Genomic DNA, 19,952 nt, shown 5'->3' with positions numbered 1-19,952 from the left:
GGCCTCCTGAGGTTCTGACTCCCTCTCCCTCAAGCAAATGAAGATGGAATCAACAGTGCAGTTTGGTTTGAATACTTGATACATCTACATATTCCATTGCGTATTCTCAATCAATTAGCTAACAACCATGTCATTATTGTAATTGAAAATTGGATACCAAAATGACTATAAATGACTACTTACCTTATGCAAATTTTCTGCAAAGTCTGGCTGATCACCTCATCTCATGAAAATCTGATTCCCATAAATGAATCCGTGATTTAAAAATGAAATGAAATTGCTAAAAATCTTAAGCCAAAAACAAGACAACAGAGGGCAAGAATAGAAATACCATGACCCAAAAGCCAAACTCTCGATAAGATTATGAACATCTACCATCCCCCTTGCCAAGGTTCATCATCAGTCTCAGTACCTGGGTCTTTGAACGCATGGACTATCCAGAGGGGGATGTTGTGGGTTACAGATTTGGAAAGTTCTCACAACTCTCCTCAGACTAAAGAGCTAAGCTAAAGCCATATTCAAATTGTTTTATGCTGACTTCCTACGTTGAAGTGTTGAACATTGTATGTGAATCATACACCGATTAAACGAAGCAATGGTCATGAACTATTCGGCTTTTCACCCAACATCAATTACAATAGCTCAACAACAAAAACAATAGCCAACTCTAATGAGATTTAAATCATGAAATCTAATATAGACTCGGTGCTTTTGAAATCAAACATGTCGTAACCAAAACATACAATTGTCCTGTTTAACATTATTCGTCTTGCTCTTATAAAACAGACAGAGAAAATCATTCTTTAAACAAAATGTAAAATTGAAAGTTACAAAAACGAATGACCCCCTACAAAACACAACATTTGCTTTACTCCTGTATTGCCTGACATAATAGAACCCCTCTGTTTGCAACTTTAACCAAGAGGCAGTGATCATGCATCTAACCAAGGGTACACTTTTGGCGATGAAGGCAACCGTGCTGTAAGAACTTCAACTCCAGTCTCAGTCACCTACAAATTAAGGAAGAAAAGAAAGATAAAAGGAATTAGAGATGTAAGCCACTATAGCCACATTCAGCCCAAACAAATAACAAGGAATTAATAACACATAAGCTAACATCATGACAACAACAGCTAACCTATCTTCCTATGGAAACGAGATTCCTAACTAAATCTCAATCGCATTGTAATTCAACGTAGATAAAAAAAGGTGGTTGATCTGATTTAAGACAAAATACCAAGACACTAGCTTAAGCCTTAAGGTACTCCTTATCATCTCATTGACAACACTTTAAGTTCTAATGCTAGCATGCCACCATATCCATCTTTTTATACTGATGGTGACTGAAGACCCAGAACAAATCTCAAAAACAGTTTCCGACAAAAATAAAAAAAATAAAAATCAATGCATACAGATCAGTCCAGGGAATATGCATATAGATACACAGAAAACCAACAAGAAAGTCCTTCTCACAGTCACAGAGTAATGGCAGTTAGAAGTTGCAAACAAGTTACCAACATAACATAATAAAAGGAACTACACAGTTACCAGAAGTGTGTGCTCAAATTGAGCACTTCGTTTTCCATCTGCGGTAACAGAAGTCCACCCGTCAGGCCACATTCGATCACGCCAAACTCCTATTGATATTTTGTTCAAATTTAATAAGGTGTGGCCAGCAACCAAAAAACTATTCAATATGCTCATAAACAACTTTTCAAAAATACCTGCATTGATCATTGGTTCAATCGTAAAAGTTTGCCCAGCTTTCATCACTCCAACTGCTTTATTTCCTGCTTGGAGTAAAGGTAACAATGCATTAAAAGGAGAAGCAAAAAAAATAAGGGGAAAAAAAAATCAATGACTGTAGATACAGAAGCTTCTTAAAGGAGCATACTTGCATAGTGAGGAATATTTGGTGCACAATGAAAGAGCTCCCCTATACCATGACCACAATATGACTTCACCTGTTGGTGCGATACAAGATTACTCAAAGTCTATCTGTTATTCTTAAAATTGGAAGTACTGTGCAAGTCCAAATACAAGTTACAAATTACCACAGAAAATCCAGCCATTGTAGCATGGCGATTAATAACTTCTCCAACTTCACGAAATCTAACTCCAGGTTTTACTGCACTCGACAAATATCACGAATCAGGTATTATGCTTTCGAACCCACAACATACTTGAAATTATACTATTGTACACTTCCAATTACAAACGAATAGGTTGAGTTCTCCGACACAATCAGTTATCACTATAATCTACAGTTTGGCAATACAAAACAAAGCAAAAACAAACCACAAAGATATTTGAAGAAGATTGCAACTTGCACAGCACCAAATAAGTATACAAGCAATATCAGATAAAATAATTATCAAAAGCGAATAAATGAAAAGGAGACACATGAGAACACTAGTGAAAAGGTGTAATAAACTTGAGCTGTGTTTTCTTGGACCCCTAAAAAATCCAGCATGACAGATAAGACAACCCCAATATCAAAATCCATCACGGAACAACTGTAAATTTTACTTAAGAATCCCCAACCCCCAAAGACAGATCAGTAATGTACAAATAGTTGCATCATAATGCATACCAATGGATATTGCTTTTTCCAAGCACTCATAAGTACACTGGACTAGCCGTCGAGACTCTTCATCAACGTTTCCCACAAAGTATGTATCATTGAGATCACCTGTATTATGAGTTAACAATTGGTCAAGCAAAGAACATGAGAGAATTTTGAACTACATGTTAAATGTGCAAAGCAGGTATTACCATGGACACCTTTGTAATACACAGTCACATCAACATTGACGATATCACCATCCTCTAATTTCCTGGAGCAAAAGTTTCACTCAAATGAAATAGAACAAAAAGGCTACAATGCTATACACAACTGCCTCTAATAATTCTGATTGAGTAATCTTCTAAAAGAAAACTGTCAAAATTATGCTAAAGTGGACCGCAAATTCAAACATGGAACCAACAAGAGCACAAAACAAAAGAAGAATGAAAAAACAAAATGCTGGAAAAACAAAATTTTACAAACCCCTAACATAAAGCAAGATTTTCCCATAAGTATTTCAGAACCCAAAAGGCACTGGCAAATATAAAATACATAAGAGATATACCTGGCATCAGGAATCCCATGGCAAATTACTTCATTGACTGACCTGTAATGATGAACAAGACAAAGCACAATTACTTGATCAATATCGTACAATCTAAAAAAAAACTATTAGAAATTGTACACGCAAAAAGTACCTACGTGCAGCAAGACTTTGGGAAAAAATGATAATTGAGGGGAGATGGATATCCACCTGCAGTGAGTTACAAGTCAGACAACCAAACGAACAAGATTTGGCCAAGTCCACATAAAAGCTGGCCACTAAAAAGATAGAAGTTGTATATATGTAATCAAATAGCTATATATATATTACAATTGATAAGCAAGAGAACTGATATGATCAAAAATAGACATTAAATTATATGAATTAAAAACTAAGGAATTGAACCAGTAAATACACTGCCACATCAATAAGAACTCACTACAGAGCATATAAAACTTGAACAAGAAAACTAGTTTTGGCATGGTACGTAAAATGGTGAAAGCCTTATTATATACCTGCAGCAATAGTAGCATCATGGACCACCCGATCAATTTCATCAGTCGTGACACCAGGTCGTATGACACGAGCAGCTGCATCCAAAACCTCTCTTGCTATCTGACAACAAAGAACACCACAATATAATTAAAACTTAAGCAGACGATATAGTGAAGAGTTCCCATTTGATACTTAATAATATCATCCTATACATACAACTCTTCTCTTCTCTACTGTCTCTCAAAAGAAAAGAAAAAAAAATTAAATAAATAAAATATACAAGCTCTGTAAGAGATGTTCCATAAACCAGTTATTCTGTTTGACTCATAGAAATGTTCATCAAGGACAATCAACTGATCATATAGTAAAAATAAAACATATTCTCAGTCTTGTCTCCTTTGTTTAGTCATCTTAATGTAAGTGTTCCATCTCTTTTTAAAGTTTCACATTTCCTTTTCAGGATAAATCACTTTGACTTTATTAACAGAAACTCTTCCATCCAAAGCACTATCAGTGAGAAAAATTGTTAAGACATGAAGTCTGATGTAATAGAAAGAATCATTAAAACTTTGAAGAGAGAAAATCCTTAAATGAAAAGGTCAAATCATCAGCAAAATTTGCATTTGTTTAAGGTCTACAGGATAAAGTGAAAAGGCACTGGCAGCAAATTAAAAAGAAAATAAGTAACAAGATAATACTAGTTCATCAGAACTAAATATAACGAAAGAAAATAAGAAATAAGTAATTGCAACTTACTCGACAAGTTTCTCGCATCCTCTCAATTTGATCCGGAGTTTTGATCTTCAAAATGAATATACAATTAATTACTTGCAAAATAAGAAAAAAGGAAACCTAGAGCAGACAGTCTAACTTGATAGCAGTCATAGCACATCAACCTATACCTAAACTATGAATTTTATGAGGTTATCAAGTACATTCTTACCTCAACAACACGCTGCAGGTCACTACTGGGCTCCTCTTTTGGGATTCCCTGCAATTTTTGAAAGGTCAAAACCATGATGCCATATTTGCATCTAGAAGTAGCAAAACAATGCAGCATCTACTTCCAATTAAATCAGCAAAAGATGCAGTGCATCTATGCAAATAAACCATGAGGATTACATAAAAATGATTCCAAAACTTACATCAGCTGCCCAATCAGGTAAATCAATATGAGCAGGTACCACACGCTTACTAGATATAGGATATGGTCTCAATGTCCTGCAGAAGACAGATATCAGTTTCAGAAACTCCATAAGCTGATCAATTCTTGTGATTTATAACAATTTATATGATGTCATAGCCATGATACGTAACTTTTCACACCATAAGACTAAGAATGCCAAGAGTCAGACCAGTCCAGCAAGATTAACATTAATGAAAAGGCAGGCAAAAACATAGAAACATACCCAGTCCAATCAAAATAAGGAAGTTTCGGAGTTCGACCCTGTCCTTTCTTCATGCAATATTCCCAGCCTTCGTTCTCTGGATTTCCCGTCCCATTGGACTGTTTGGCCTTTAAATGTACTGATTTATGCGAGCTCCACGAAGCCTTAAAACAATCCTGAGTGCTGATAAGAGTCCAAATCTCCACAATCAGTCAAACTTACAAATCATTTTCAAACTTCTATCAACATACGCTATCGATTCTAGTCAAATCAAACCGCTAATGTGTTCTAAATCCTGATCAAGCTAAACCCAAAAAGCTCAACTCACTATAATTTCTACAGGGCACCCTAATCCACTATAAACTCAAAGAAGGAAATCATTACAAACCAGAAAGCGGCATCTTCACGAGGAAGCTTCAATTCCACACACTTGGGACACCTGCAAATGGAAAATTAAAGCTTAATTCAACAAAAGTTCCAATCTTTCAAGCCATGAACATTCAAGAATTCTCAGAATCAAGTATTTCTGATTTAGTAGCATCAAGATTATAGCTTTATTAATCAAAAATCAAAAAGATTACATCTTTGTGTAGCGAAATTGAAAAAAAAAAAAAATTGAGAGTGAGAAATTGACGTACTGAAGATTGGCTGGTTTGCTGCAACGAGCACACGATAGGGTGGCGACGTCGGCCATGATCGCATTCAGTAGCCTCAGGTGAGCTGTGAGACAAGAGGAGGAGGGGCTAGGGTTTGAGTTGAGAGGGAAATCAGTTGGAGATTTCTGTATTTATACATTTATTAATTTTCCGCAAATATTATGGAAAAAAAAATAAAAATAAAAACTATGTCAAAGAAACAAAAATGGAAACAACACGCAACGAAGAATACAGAAAATTTAAAAACCAAAACCAAAACCAAAAAGAAGAAAATTTTTTTGTTTAAGAAATTCATTCACATTTGACTTGATCCATAATTTAATTTAAGTAAATAAAAATGATAATATGTAGGTAGATTAATAATCACTCATCCTAAAACCGTCTTAGACGTTATGTCGGGTCACGCGCCGGTTTCAAGCCCAAATCTAGTAAAACTAAAAGAAGGAAGAGCAGTGGAAAATGTTGTTGATGTTCAAGTAAAACCTTATTTTATGTTTAGCTCAAATCTAGGTTACTTGACCTAGTGGTAATAGAGTTTAATTAGAAGAATCTAGATATTATCTTTCCTTTTATGATTTAGACTCTATGTATTGTAATCCTCTATATAAAGAGGCCTCTATTATCAATGAGGACACATAGCGATTTTCTCTCAATTTCTTATTCCCTAAAACATGTTATCAGCACGAAGCTCTAACCCTGAAACTCTAATTTCGTGGCCTTCAAATTCCAACATCCACCGCCTCACACATCGAAGCCCTAATCCCAAGGAGCCCAGAACCGGCAGCAGAACCACCGGAACCAGCCGGAAAACCCCTGAACCGGCCGTCGGAAAAATCGGACCGGCCCCTGCCCTGCTTTGTGCCTGCCTGCCAAGGTCCCTGCATGCCCCTGCCGAGAGCTGCCGATGTCTGCCGACAGTCCCCACACGCGTCTGCCTTGCCCCTGTCGACATCTATCGACAGATCCTGCCAGCCCTCGCACGAGCCTGCGCTCGACAGCACCTCGCACACCTGTCGACAGCCCCTGCTGAGCACTGCGCGCAGCCCCTGCACCATCTGCCGAGCATCTGCCGACAGCACCTGCGCAGCCCCTGCACATGCCTGCTTAGCTCCGGCCACCACTGGCCCACTGCCGGCCATCAGCTTCCGGCCAATTTTCCGGTGAACCCAGGTGCCCTTTTTCCTGCCATCTTCAACATATTTTACAGTCAAGAATTCTGGCATCTCTTCAAGGTAAACTTTTCTAAAAGTTCCTGTTTTTTTTTTGAAGTTTTTCAATTTCTTCTTCTTTTCTCGGGGATTTCCAACATCCCTTCTTCTACCCCCCTTTCTTCTTCATAGGGGAGACCAAAAGCCGAACTGTGGGGGTTCGCGCTCACTCTACAGTCCTCCAAACTTAGAGTTTGTTGAGAAGAAAACGATCGACCACATACATCGTTGTTTCGATCTAATCCAAAACCCCTCTTGGAATCGGATTTTCTTGGAAACGACTACGCTCAGAAAATCCCTAATTTCTTGGAAGCGACTACGCTCAGAAATTTAATAGTTTTTTGTGGTAGCCTTTTTCCGCTCCGAAACTAACCCTAATCTTGTCTTGTTTTTTCAGGATGAGTAACCTGAACAAGTTGAACTTTGTTCCACTGGAGACAACTGGCGCTGGATACCATAGGTGGGTCCGAGATGTGCGCCAACATCTTAAGGCTGATGGACTTCTGGGAGCCATCCAAGAGCCTAGTTAGAACGTGCTCTCCGTTGAGCAAGCTACTGCTGTTGAAGCAAAACAAGCTAAAGTCATCATTCTCATGACAAGGCACATGAATGACACGCTCCAAAGTGAATACCTCAATGAGGAGGACCCAAGAAAGCTATGGGTAGAACTTGAGCAGCGATTTAGCAACGTTCGTGACTCAATGCTTCCTGATTTAGAAGTGTGATGGCATAGCCTCCGCTTTTGTGATTTCAAGTCTGTGCTTGATTATAACTCGGAAGCTCTTCGTATCAAGTCTCTGATGGAGTTTTGTGGCCAAGCCATAACTGATACGATGTTGATCGAGAAGACTCTCTCTACCTTCCCCGTCTCTGCCCTGATGATTTCAAAGAATTATCGGATTGATGTGAATGCAAGACGTATCACAAGGTTTCATGAGCTCATTGGTGCCATGAACGTAGCTGAAAAGCACGACAATATTCTTGTGAAGAACTATAATGCTAGACCCGTGGGAACTAAGTCTATTCCGGAGTCTAACTATAGTCACGCCCCCAAGGGAGGACGCAAGGAGCGAAACCCTAAGAGTAGGGACAATTCTGGACGTTCTGGTCCATATTCTTGCCCTAAAGAGGAAGGAAATCACCTAGAGAGGCGTGCACGGAACCGTGGACGTCAACGTGTGAAGAAAGAGAGAGGCGGAGCCTCCAACCATGGTGGTAACGCCACCAAGAGCAATGGTCGTCCAAATCGCGCCCTAAAGGCGCCTCGATCAAGGGAGCCTGACCATAATGATGTTTGTTTTCGATGTGGATCAACTGAACATTGGGCCAAAGCATGTAAAGCACCCCAGAGTGTTGCAAACGCATACAAGACGTATTGTGAATCAAGGGAAGCAAATTACATGGAACAAGAAGATTAAGATGGCGATCTCGATCTAAGGGTGGAAGACTACAAGGATCAAGACCCAGAAACTGGCGATTTTGATTAAATCTTTTTATTTTCCAAGAGATGTAGGCAATTGCCATATTATTTTTGTAGTAGATGCCAATGGTATTAGTCTTTCTTCAAAGTAGGCGTACTCAATGTAAGTGTGATGTCTAGGAAGGTTTTGAGATAAGTGGTACTTAAGCGAGCTTTGCTCCACCGACATCTCTCTACTAACCTGGTCACATTTGCATTGGAATTACCAAAAGGAGTTAGACGACTACCATCGTTTTGCATTAGCTAGTTTATTGGATTAGATTTTCCTTGGTCAAAGAAACGATGATGTAATTCCGTTTGGCTTATTAATAAAAGTTGAGTTCTTTTCTTTATGACTCCTTTTTTTAATTATGAGCTTTTCTTTTAGGAATGGATGAACTTCAATGTCTTGCGGATAGTGCGACTACGCACACCATTCTACGACATAGGCAATTATTCTTAGAGATGTTGCCTACATATTCCTCTGTTAGTACGATGGCTGGGCCATCAGGTTTAGTTCAAGGACATGGAATGGCCCAATTCCTATTGCCAAATGGCACCTTGATTAAAGTCACTGAAGCTCTCTACGCTCCTACGGCAAATAGGACCTTATTGAGCTTCAAAGATATAAGAGCCAACGGATTCCATGCGGAAACGCATAATGAGAACGGAAAAGAGTTCCTTTGCATTACCTCTAATGATTGCGGACGAAAGCGCATCTTAGAGAAGCTTATGTGTCAATCTAGTGGACTTTATGTCACTACAATTCGACCTATTGAATCCAATAATGTCATAAGAGAAGATCTCTTGGATTCAGACACATATTGGCTTTGGCATGACCGACTAGGGCATCCTGGTCGTGATATGATGCTCCGTATACTAAAGACTTCACACGGACATCCATTCTTCAGAGTGAGAAGAAGCAAGAATCGAAAATTGATTCCTGGACTTAGCAAGACCGCAACAATTGCAGCAACTGGCGCTGCAGCCGTCTTGGGGCGCCATAGGGCCGCCCAAGTCCCATGTGATGACGCCACCAAAGGCGCCAGCCATGAGCATGACGCCATGGTTGTTCCTCCCAATGGCCACAACGCCATAATTACCAATTCCCATGGCTCTAACGCCATGATGGGAGATGTAGTCACACACTTTGCTTCTAATAGCGCTACAGACGCTCAGGCACAACCAAAATCCTCATTGGTTGCTTCTAAGGCCCCTCGCTCATTTTACAAAGCCTATTCCTTCGGGAAATTAGGACCGAGACCGTCCTACGCAAAGGACCCTAAAATACTCATTCCGTTCTTACAGAGAATCCAAGGGGATATCTGTGGACCAATTCAACCATCATGCGGACCTTTTAAATACTTTATGGTATTGGTTGATGCGTCGACACGCTGGTCACATGTCGCGCTGTTGTCCACCCGAAATGCTGCTTATGCTAAACTCCTTGCCCAGATTATCCGTCTACGGGCTCACTACCCTGACCATCCCATTACGTCAATTAGACTTGATAATGCTGGGGAGTTTACATCAAAAACGTTCGATGACTATTGCATGTCACTAGGGATTGATGTAGAGCATACAGTTCCCCATGTTCATACCCAAAATGGTCTCGCAGAAGCCGCTATCAAACGACTACAGCTGATAGCGCAGACATTGGTTATGCACACCAATCTCCCTGTTTCTGCTTGGGGATATGCAATATTGCATGCAGCGATGCTAATTCATCTACGACCCACTGCAACCCAATCTTACTCTGCGTTACAGCTAGTGACTGGGTACGAGCCTGATATCTCGCACTTACGCATTTTTGGGTGTGCCATTTATGTGCTGTAGATACCTACTAGCATGACTAGTTTACTACATCACCAAGCATAAGTAACACCCTCTTTGGGACATCCACGAACCATGGCAAGGCCCAACCGAGACATGCATCGTGTAGCCCTATGTTCAAGCTACGCGGCGGTATCCGGAAGTCGCAAATCCGCCACCGGGAAGCCACGTTCTCGCCCTTGCCAAGATGCCACCACAACATAGCTTTCTACATGTTAAATAGACTAGAAATATGTGGAAACTTGTCCCACATCGAAGAATAAGTAGAGGAAGGGCATTCCTTCATCTATAAAAGGAATGCCTCCTCCCACAACTCAAGACATTCATTACATCTCTTGTAATCTCGTTGGGCTGCAAGGCTCGACACACTAGTACACATTCAAGTGGACGTAGTCTCCCGCTCATGCGGAGGCGAACCACTATACATCTTGTGTCACTCTCTCTCTCTCTCTTTACTTATCGTTAATCAGATCTACACGGATCCAAGCATTAACATTGACGCCGTCTGTGGGAAGCCAACACAATGGCTTCGTCACCTACCGTGAGCTAAGTCTGCTTGGCGGAACTTAAAGAAAATTTTCCCTCCTTCTTTGAGCTACTTCAAAATCATTGGTCATCTATCTCTTTAATCATCATTCTTGAGTCATCATTGGCTCCCAGTGAATGCATGTTTGAATTGATGTTTCTTGGCGGCAACCTTTGCCAAGGCATGATCAACATTACTCCAGCGGTACAACTATAGCATAAATGTGCAGAAATTTGCACTTTGAGGGCTGGTCAACACTGGTCAACGCCGGTCAACACGTGGTCAACGCCCAAGGAGCGGTCAAAACTTGCAGAAACTGCTCAAAACACCAACATATGGGCCGGTCAATGCTTGGTCAACGCCCGGCGGAGTCGGTCAACGCCCGGCGGAGGCAGTCAACGCCCATCAAGGCTTGATCAACTTTGGTCAACGCCCAACTCAAAAAAAGGTCAACGCTGACCTATATATATATAAAATAAAAAAATAAAAAAATAAAAAAAAATTTCGCCAATTCTCTCTGGACACCCAGAGATTGCCTTTGGCCACCCTTCTCCTTCTTCGCTGCATCCTCCGCTCTGCCAGTCACACCCAGCGGCGCACTTCCGCTACTCAAGCCAACTTAGCTATCCGCCCACTGCTGCGCACGTCTCCGCTGCACACCCCGCAACGCATCTCCGCTAGACAGCAATGCCCCCGCCGAGCCCAAAGTCATGGTCGTCTCCACCGAACTGTGCACCGCCAAACTATGGCCAACGGCAAGGCAAGGTTAACATCAACACCACCGCCGATCTCAGTAACACCAGCCTCTGCCTGCACAACCCAGCGGTAACCCACCGCCAACAGCCTACCGCCAGTAGGCCAACCTCCGACGGAAAATACCCGCCACACCGTTCACCGCTAGCCTCAAACCAGCGGAACCAGCCACCTCCGCCGAGCTTCGGACCTCCGTCGAACTCTACGTCCCCGCTGACCTCCAGGTCTGGACACCCACAGATCCACTGTGGACACCCACTCTTCAATCATCATCGGCGGCAACAATCACCGCCAGGTTTCTTCAACAAATCACCAGCACCGGCAGCTCCGCTAAACTCCAGTGAGCACAGGGCTCCGCTCCGCCACACTTCTTCAGCGGGTAAAACTCCGCTAGGCACCGCCAAAGCTTTACTGGCAAAACCAGCATTCTTCACTGCCACCACTAGCAGCGCGCCTCCAGGATCCAGCGGCTAAACGCTCCGCCAACAACAAGCTGGACCGCTACCAGGGCTACCGCCGGCAAAGCTTCCTCCGCTGGCCCAAACCTACGCCACCACTTGCACCGCTGACCAACCAAAAAAAAAAAAAAAACCACCGCTGAACAAGCAATCCCTGGGTACTTACTGAATATGCCGACGGATTTCCAGCCATCGGTTTTCCGCCATATTCTAAAGAGAGCCAGCCCAAAGCGGTCAATAAGCTAAGTCTCCTGATGCTTTGTACTTACATTATCTTTATTGATAAGCATGGGCTACAAATCCATGAACACCACCGGCGGCCACCCACCCATTTTCACAGTTCTACCACCGGTCACTTCCACCCGAGAAAAGGCCGCCCACCTGCTTGATGCATGACTCTTCATCGAGCACCTACTCATCTCCAGTCGTCATTCGTCGATCGCTCTGCTTGAGACAAAACCAACAAGCTAAGTCTCTTGATTTATAGTTTATACTCTGATCCTTATCTATAGGAGCACCACTAGCTTACTTGGGAGGATAGGCACCACATATATCGATGCCTCATATATAACAATTGTCTACAGCATGTTCACTTTAAACAAAAGCTGCTAGCCTAGCTCTACATGTCGCTTTCTCCTTATTTCATGCTTTGCTACACATTCAATTCTCATTGACCAAGCATATATATAGGGAAAAATTCACCAACAGTGTCTGGACACTTAGGGGACTTTCAGAATGATACCTGAACTTACAAAGTTATCAATGTGATACCTGAACTTATTTTTTCTTATAAACATCATACCTCCGGTCAATTTATGTCACGGAGCCATTAACTTGATCACGTGTTACGCACATGAAGCACTATGTGAGGGCAAAAAGACTAATTTACCCTCAAAAGTAATTTTTTTCTTTTCTTTTCTTTCTTTCTTTCTTTTTCTTCTTTTTCGGCTGCTGCTGCCTCCTCTTACCTTCTTCTTCCTCTACCACCCAAGCCCAGATCCCTCCTTTTTAGTTGCTTCTTCAATTCCCATTAACGTTATGGGATTGTTTGGTATTAGGATATTTTTGAGTAACTTTACTCGTAGTACTTCATCCATCCTCATCTTTCCTTGCACAACACCAATCTGATCCATGTTCGGTGATGGGACTCAGTAGGGTGGGATAAAGTACAAAACCCAGAAGGCCTAAACATGAAGAACAACCACATATACTATAAGGCTGACTCAATTAACAAGATTGGTCGTGAAGGTAGGCACCACCAAAGAAATACCCAAAAAAAAAAAATTAATCAATTTTGGCAGAGAAATTTTTTGACGCATATGAAACTGGGCAGAGAACAACTTGGGGTTCTTCATCAACTACACAAAATTCTCAAATTCTGCAAAATTCCAGGATCCTAATCAAATTCAGTAATACCCAAATACTTAATTTCCCTTTCACGAAAATTGAATGAAAATTGGAGGTGGGAGTGGTCCGTTATCAATTCCTGATAGAGGAACAATTGGACAATTAACAAAGAGAAATTCCAGAGTGGGAGGAAGAAGAACTACGAAGAAGGTAGAAGAGCAACTAGCTGGCCTATAGTCTCATGCGCTCACCCCAAGAGGTTATAGAAGTCCAACTCACTGAAAAACAATCTCTTTATTCTTTTAAGAACCAGATCTAACGGGTTTGAGACAATAGCTTAAAGTTGAACGCAATAACGGGCATCAATCGGAGCAACAATTTCTGTGATCTTAAACTCCAACAAATTCGCCAGAGGCCATTACACAAGTAAGAAGCTCCACCCCATTCCCTTAGAAACTACTCTCGGAGACTCTAAGCTTTGCTGCAGATCACTTGACATTGAGATCGATTTGATGGGAATTGGGTGCCGTGAAGAACAGGGAGCAAGGAGGAACAACCTGGAGGTCTTCATGAATTGCTTGGTCTGGGATGATAAGGATCGATTGTTCTTTTTGTCTCGGTGTGGGTTGAAGAATTTATGAACTTCTTCAGAAATTTCTGGTTCCTTTTCGTTTGAATCGGGTTTAAGAACTTCGGAAGAAGATTGCTTTAACCCTTTTTTTTTTCTTTTCTTTTTTTAATTTTAATTTTAATTTTAATTTTAATTTTTTAATAAAATTTATTATAAAAGGACAATTTTACCCTTTAAAATTCAGTCACGTGCACAACACGTGCAAATTTTTAACGAACTACTAACAGTGGACTGACAGAAGTATCGCGTTGATATGAAATATAAAGTCCGGGTATCACATTGATAACGTTGTAAGCTCAAGTATCATATTGAAAGTCTCCTAAGTGTCCAGACACCGTTGGTGAATTTTTCCCCATATATATAATATGTTCTCATTGCTTGCTACACGTCCTTGGCCAAGCACATATTATATTATCATTTCTTGCAAAAGTGGGTGACTTACTATGTGCAGCACATGTAAACGTCTGAGGGCACATGCCATGCATTTAAAATCGATAGCTTTATGATATACATGCATATGCATATATATGTACACATATTATAAACCCATCTGATAGGCATGTCTCCATGAGACCATGACAATTGCATGTCCAATTGTACTCACAGTATGCAGCCATACACATACAACTAGCTAAGCTAGCTCGCATAAATTGTCAAACTGCCATTTACTTGGACATGACTTTCTGATACACATGAACATGTTATTAACTATCCCTCCAGTCGTACATTAGCTGCATGTGCCTTGTTCTCAACTTGTGGACACCTATGCATGCTATATTGAGGTAATTATCACACAGCCACATTTAGTTATGGGCTGCTTGGCGGTATCTACAACCATTTTTACTGCATGTGCATATACAAATTCATAGTCAACCTCATGAAATATGCATGTACCCCACCGCCCAGGTGCCATTAAAATGCCATGCAATTACACATGCCTTTAATTGTGACTTGCTCTCATTTATCTCTAAATGCATAACCAGTGGTATATATGCCACCACTTGATGACTATTGTGTCATAAGTCCAAATTACATGTGATAATTGTTATGCATAATTCAGTTTGGCTAACAGAACATCACACACATATGAATTAGCTGGGGAAGTCAACCATGCATATCTACCTAGGTCCAAATGAATTGATGTGTATACCATACGTACCCATCTTTAATTAATGGGTCTTTCATACTTCTACGGCTCTCTGTAGTGAAAGTATACATCTTGACAAAGTTATACCCAATCTGTTTAGCCTACTTCAATGTCTATATTGATATATGCAAGTTGTTTGTCATCAACTACCATTCTGCTTACAATTTTATCAAAGTACATATGCAAAACACACATGCAAATTATTGGTATCGATTTTACAAATCCGCATACTAATCATCTATTTTTGCAAGGAAATTCAACTATTTCTATCAAGCATTCAAGCGCAACTACGAGTTGACGGACATTATCGGAATACTTTATCCGCCAAGCAATGGATCGTCATGCTCGGCCAACTCCGCTAGCCTCCAAATCGGCATAAGATAAGTAACTATGTCTTATCTTTTTACACTCGTGCAATTAGAGCTGTTGCTACGCCTTCACATGCTTTTACTACTCTAAGCATGCCTACGAATATATCACACTTGATATGCTTTTACATGCTTCCATAAACTTTTGAGCATGCCAACAACATTTCGTAGATTTGGCAACACTTTCTAGATCTCACATACTAGATATGCCATGCTTCACATACCGATCTCAATGATCTTTTAGCATATCTACAAAAATGCAAAAATGATATTAGCATCCACAATACAAGTACATGCTATACACATATGCCATGCTTCTATTTTAATTGCAAAATTAAATCAGTATGGGACACTCAAACAAAATTTTATTACTTGCTCTATGTGTTTATCATTTTTTAACCAACCGCCAAGCGGTAAGGCTACGCCTCATAATGACAATGACCGCTACGCGGCATTGCAGTCAAGTTTCTCCTTCGAGAAAACAGCAAGGGACTAGTTAACATAGCCTACGGCAGCCATTGATCCGGCAGTTAACCCCGACGCTTGGGTACCAAAGATTGGGCTCGCTACCCAACACCCTCTGCTCCGCGCAGCTCCCCTCATCAAACAATTTTCTGACCATCCGGAGGTCTATAGCCAGGAGTGGGGGACTCCTCGCAGGGCCTAGCAGGGGCCCACCCGAAAGGGCAAAAGCGTTCGCTCCAACCAATTCTAGATGGACGACGCACTCGCACTAATTATGCTTGGTATACGGCACAAAGCTACGCTTTGGTATCAACCCGCCAGAACACCCTCCTTGACTGGGGACTTCGGGGACTTGTACATACAGCCCGGCATAATTAGCAACGGTCACGCTCATGCCTCAGGGCATCACCTCGAGCTACCCGTTAATGCCTCATGGCAACACCGAGCTTCCGCTCATGCCTTCCCGGCACCACGAGCTTCCGCTCACGAGCTTACCGCTCATGCCTTCGCGGCACCCCGAGCTTCCGCTCATGCCTTCCCGGCAACCCTTGAGCTTCCCGCTCATGCCTTCCCGGCACCACGAGCTTCCGCTCACGAGCTTACCGCTCATGCCTTCCCGGCAACCCTTGAGCTTCCCGCTCATGCCTTCCCGGCAACCCCTGAGCTTCCGCTCATGCCTTCCCGGCAACCCCTGAGCTTCCCGCTCATGCCTTCCCGGCAACCCCTGAGCTTCCGCTCATGCCTTCCCGGCAACCCCTGAGCTTCCCGCTCATGCCTTCCCGGCAACCCCTGAGCTTCCGCTCATGCCTTCCCGGCAACCCCTGAGCTTCCCGCTCATGCCTTCCCGGCAACCCCTGAGCTTCCCGCTCATGCCTTCCCGGCAACCCCTGAGCTTCCCGGGAAGGCACCGCTCATGCCTTCCCGGCAACCCCGAGCTTCCCGCTCATGCCTTCCTGGCAACCCCGAGCTTCCGCTCATGCCTTCCCGGCAACCCCTGAGCTTCCCGCTCATGCCTTCCCGGCAACCCCTGAGCTTCCGCTCATGCCTTCCCGGCAACCCTTGAGCTTCCCGCTCATGCCTTCCCGGCAACCCCGAGTTTCCCGCTCACGAGCTTTCCGCTCATGCCTTCCCGGCAATCCTCGAGCTTTACGCTCATGTCTGCTTGACACACCACACGTTAATGGAACATGGAATTTTTCTACCATTTGTCGCTTGCGACAAATCGAATTCTTTTCGCGTTCCATTAATACGAGCGACAACCAAACAAACACAACCGTACGCGCGGTCATCGTTCATAATTTACAAAAGCATACCTTCGCGGCGCTCACGCAACTTGCACCTCACGAGCATAACCCCGTCAAACTCAACCTCGTTCGTCTCCTTGCGCGCGTCACGCATTTATAATATGCAATTCATTCGCTCACACGACCATATGCGCACTATTACGTTCATATATGCCAACGCATATCAATGAAACTCACATTTGTTGCCCAATGCAACGAGCATTCTACATATGCCTGTTTTTTGTCTTTGTTGTGCAGGTAAACGAGTCCCTTCTTGCTTACGGAGTTAGGGGACTTGTAGGGGCTCCGTGCCGCCCGGTTACTTATGCTTGATGACTTCGTGATTATAACTCCCCAACCAAGAAGCTCCTCTTGCTTGCGGACTTCGGGGACTTGTAGATACCTACTAGCATGACTAGTTTACTACATCACCAAGCATAAGTAACACCCTCTTTGGGACATCCACGAACCATGGCAAGGCCCAACCGAGACATGCATCGTGTAGCCCTATGTTCAAGCTACGCGGCGGTATCCGGAAGTCGCAAATCCGCCACCGGGAAGCCACGTTCCCGCCCTTGCCAAGATGCCACCACAACATAGCTTTCTACATGTTAAATAGACTAGAAATATGTGGAAACTTGTCCCACATCGAAGAATAAGTAGAGGAAGGGCATTCCTTCATCTATAAAAGGAATGCCTCCTCCCACAACTCAAGACATTCATTACATCTCTTGTAATCTCGTTGGGCTGCAAGGCTCGACACACTAGTACACATTCAAGTGGACGTAGTCTCCCGCTCATGCGGAGGCGAACCACTATACATCTTGTGTCACTCTCTCTCTCTCTCTCTCTTTACTTATCGTTAATTAGATCTACACGGATCCAAGCATTAACATGTGCCTATTACGCCGCCACAGCGTACTAAGATGGGTCCACAACGACGAATGGGCATTTACGTTGGATATGAATCTCCAACCATCGTCTGCTATCTTGAACCCTTGACAGGCGATCTCTTTACCGCTAGATTTGTGGATTGTCACTTTCATGAGACAGTCTTCCCGTCGTTAGGGGGAGAAAGGAACACAGATGTTCAACAGGAACGACAGGAATTGTCGTGGTCTGTCCCCACTATGTCTCATCCCGATCCCCGTATCGCACAGTCCGAACTTGAAGTGCGAAGAATAATCAAGCTCCAGAACGTAGCAGACACCCTGCCTGATGCGTTTTCTGATGTTGCCAAAGTGACGAGATTACACATACCTGATGCAAACGTGCCTGCAAGGATCGATGTTCCAAATACTGGACATAACGCCACTCCTGTGACACCAGGAGATGGCGCCATTGCCCAGCATGACAATGATGTGGCGTCTATGGCCGCAAGTCCCGCAAAGAAGCGCGGTAGACCGATTGGTTCGAAGGATACTCGCCCTAGAAAGAGAGCGAATGAGGCACAAACAAATCATTTGATCATCGATACTCAAAATCTGTCCCATGAGAATGTTCCGGATTATGGTTATGTCCAAGAGACATCGTTGGGGGACGCCTCAATGTCAGAACCTATCCCTAAGAACGTAGAGATCTCTGTAAATTACACTAATGTACATGGGACGTGGGAAAGAAACTCCATCATCATTGATGATGTATTCGCGTATTCAGTGGCGCGTGAGATTATTGAGACCGATGACATCGAACCACGCTCCGTTGATGAATGCCAACGTAGAGATGATTGGCCAAAATGGAAAGATGCGATCCAGGCAAAACTTGATTCTCTAGCGAAAAGAAAGGTATTTGGCAAAGTTGTACCAACACCGCCCAACACCAAACCAATTGGTCACAAATGGGTATTCGTTAGAAAGCGTAATGAGAGAAACGAGATTGTAAGGTACAAAGCTCGCCTTGTGGCGCAAGGTTTCTCACAACGCCCTGGAATCGACTACGAGGAGACCTATTCTCCCGTAATGGACGTCATAACGTTCCGCTACCTTGTCAGTTTGGTAGTTTCTGAAAAACTGAACATGTAGCTTATGGATGTGGTTACTGCGTATCTATATGGGGATCTAGATACAAAGATATATATGAAGATTCTAGATGGAATTCAGTTACCCAAATCAAGTAGCTCTAAACCACGGAGCGCGTTTGCAATTAGATTGAAACGCTCACTATATGGATTAAAACAATCCGGACGGATGTGGTATAACCGTCTAAGTGACTACTTGATTAGAAAGGGATATGTCAACAATGAACTATGCCCATGTGTGTTCATAAAAAGGACAAGTTCTGGATTTGCAATAGTGGCAGTTTATGTCGATGACATGAACATAATTGGTACCCTTAAAGAGTTAAGGGAAACCACTGAACACTTAAAATCCGAGTTTGAGATGAAAGATCTTGCGAAAACACGGTTTTGCCTCGGTTTAGAACTTGAGCACCGTAGAGAGGGTATCCTGATTCATCAATCAGCTTATACCCAAAAGATGCTTAGGCGTTTCAATACTGACAAGATTAAGCCTTCAAGCACCCCAATGATCGTCCGTAGTCTTGATCCAAAGAATGATCCATTTCATCCGAAAGATGACGATGAAGAAGTGCTAGAGGCAGAAGTGCCCTACCTAAGTGCAATAGGCGCATTATTGTACTTAGCACAATGCACAAGACCGGATATCTCATTCGCTGTGAACTTGCTAGCTAGATATAGCTCTGCGCCAACACGATGCCATTTGACTGGTGTTAAAGATATCTTTCGATACCTAAGTGGTACGATTGATATGAGCTTGTTCTATCCCTATAGAGAGAAGATGGATTTGGACCCATCAAGTGCCAGGGAC

General features: G+C 42.6%; 1 protein-coding gene across 1 annotated transcript; it reads right to left on the bottom strand.

The window, feature by feature from the left end:
- Positions 1 to 651: 651 nt before the first annotated feature.
- On the bottom strand, positions 652 to 5,790 carry LOC133717661 (methionine aminopeptidase 1A-like). The gene is made up of 16 exons (XM_062144370.1): positions 5,632 to 5,790; positions 5,382 to 5,432; positions 5,015 to 5,176; positions 4,751 to 4,826; positions 4,549 to 4,596; positions 4,362 to 4,406; positions 3,626 to 3,725; positions 3,269 to 3,320; positions 3,132 to 3,173; positions 2,776 to 2,837; positions 2,594 to 2,692; positions 2,055 to 2,128; positions 1,895 to 1,964; positions 1,725 to 1,790; positions 1,549 to 1,637; positions 652 to 1,010 (listed from the first exon to the last, which is right to left on the bottom strand). The coding sequence occupies exons 1-16, from the start codon at positions 5,685 to 5,687 to the stop codon at positions 933 to 935; spliced, it is 1,170 nt and encodes a 389-aa protein (XP_062000354.1). The 5' UTR covers positions 5,688 to 5,790; the 3' UTR covers positions 652 to 932.
- Positions 5,791 to 19,952: the final 14,162 nt, after the last annotated feature.

The sequence above is a fragment of the Rosa rugosa genome, chromosome 6 (assembly GCF_958449725.1).
Source record: "Rosa rugosa chromosome 6, drRosRugo1.1, whole genome shotgun sequence".
Taxonomy (NCBI): Eukaryota; Viridiplantae; Streptophyta; class Magnoliopsida; order Rosales; family Rosaceae; genus Rosa; species Rosa rugosa.
Note: the sequence above shows the minus strand (reverse complement) of the source record. Positions and strands in the feature narration are given on the sequence as shown.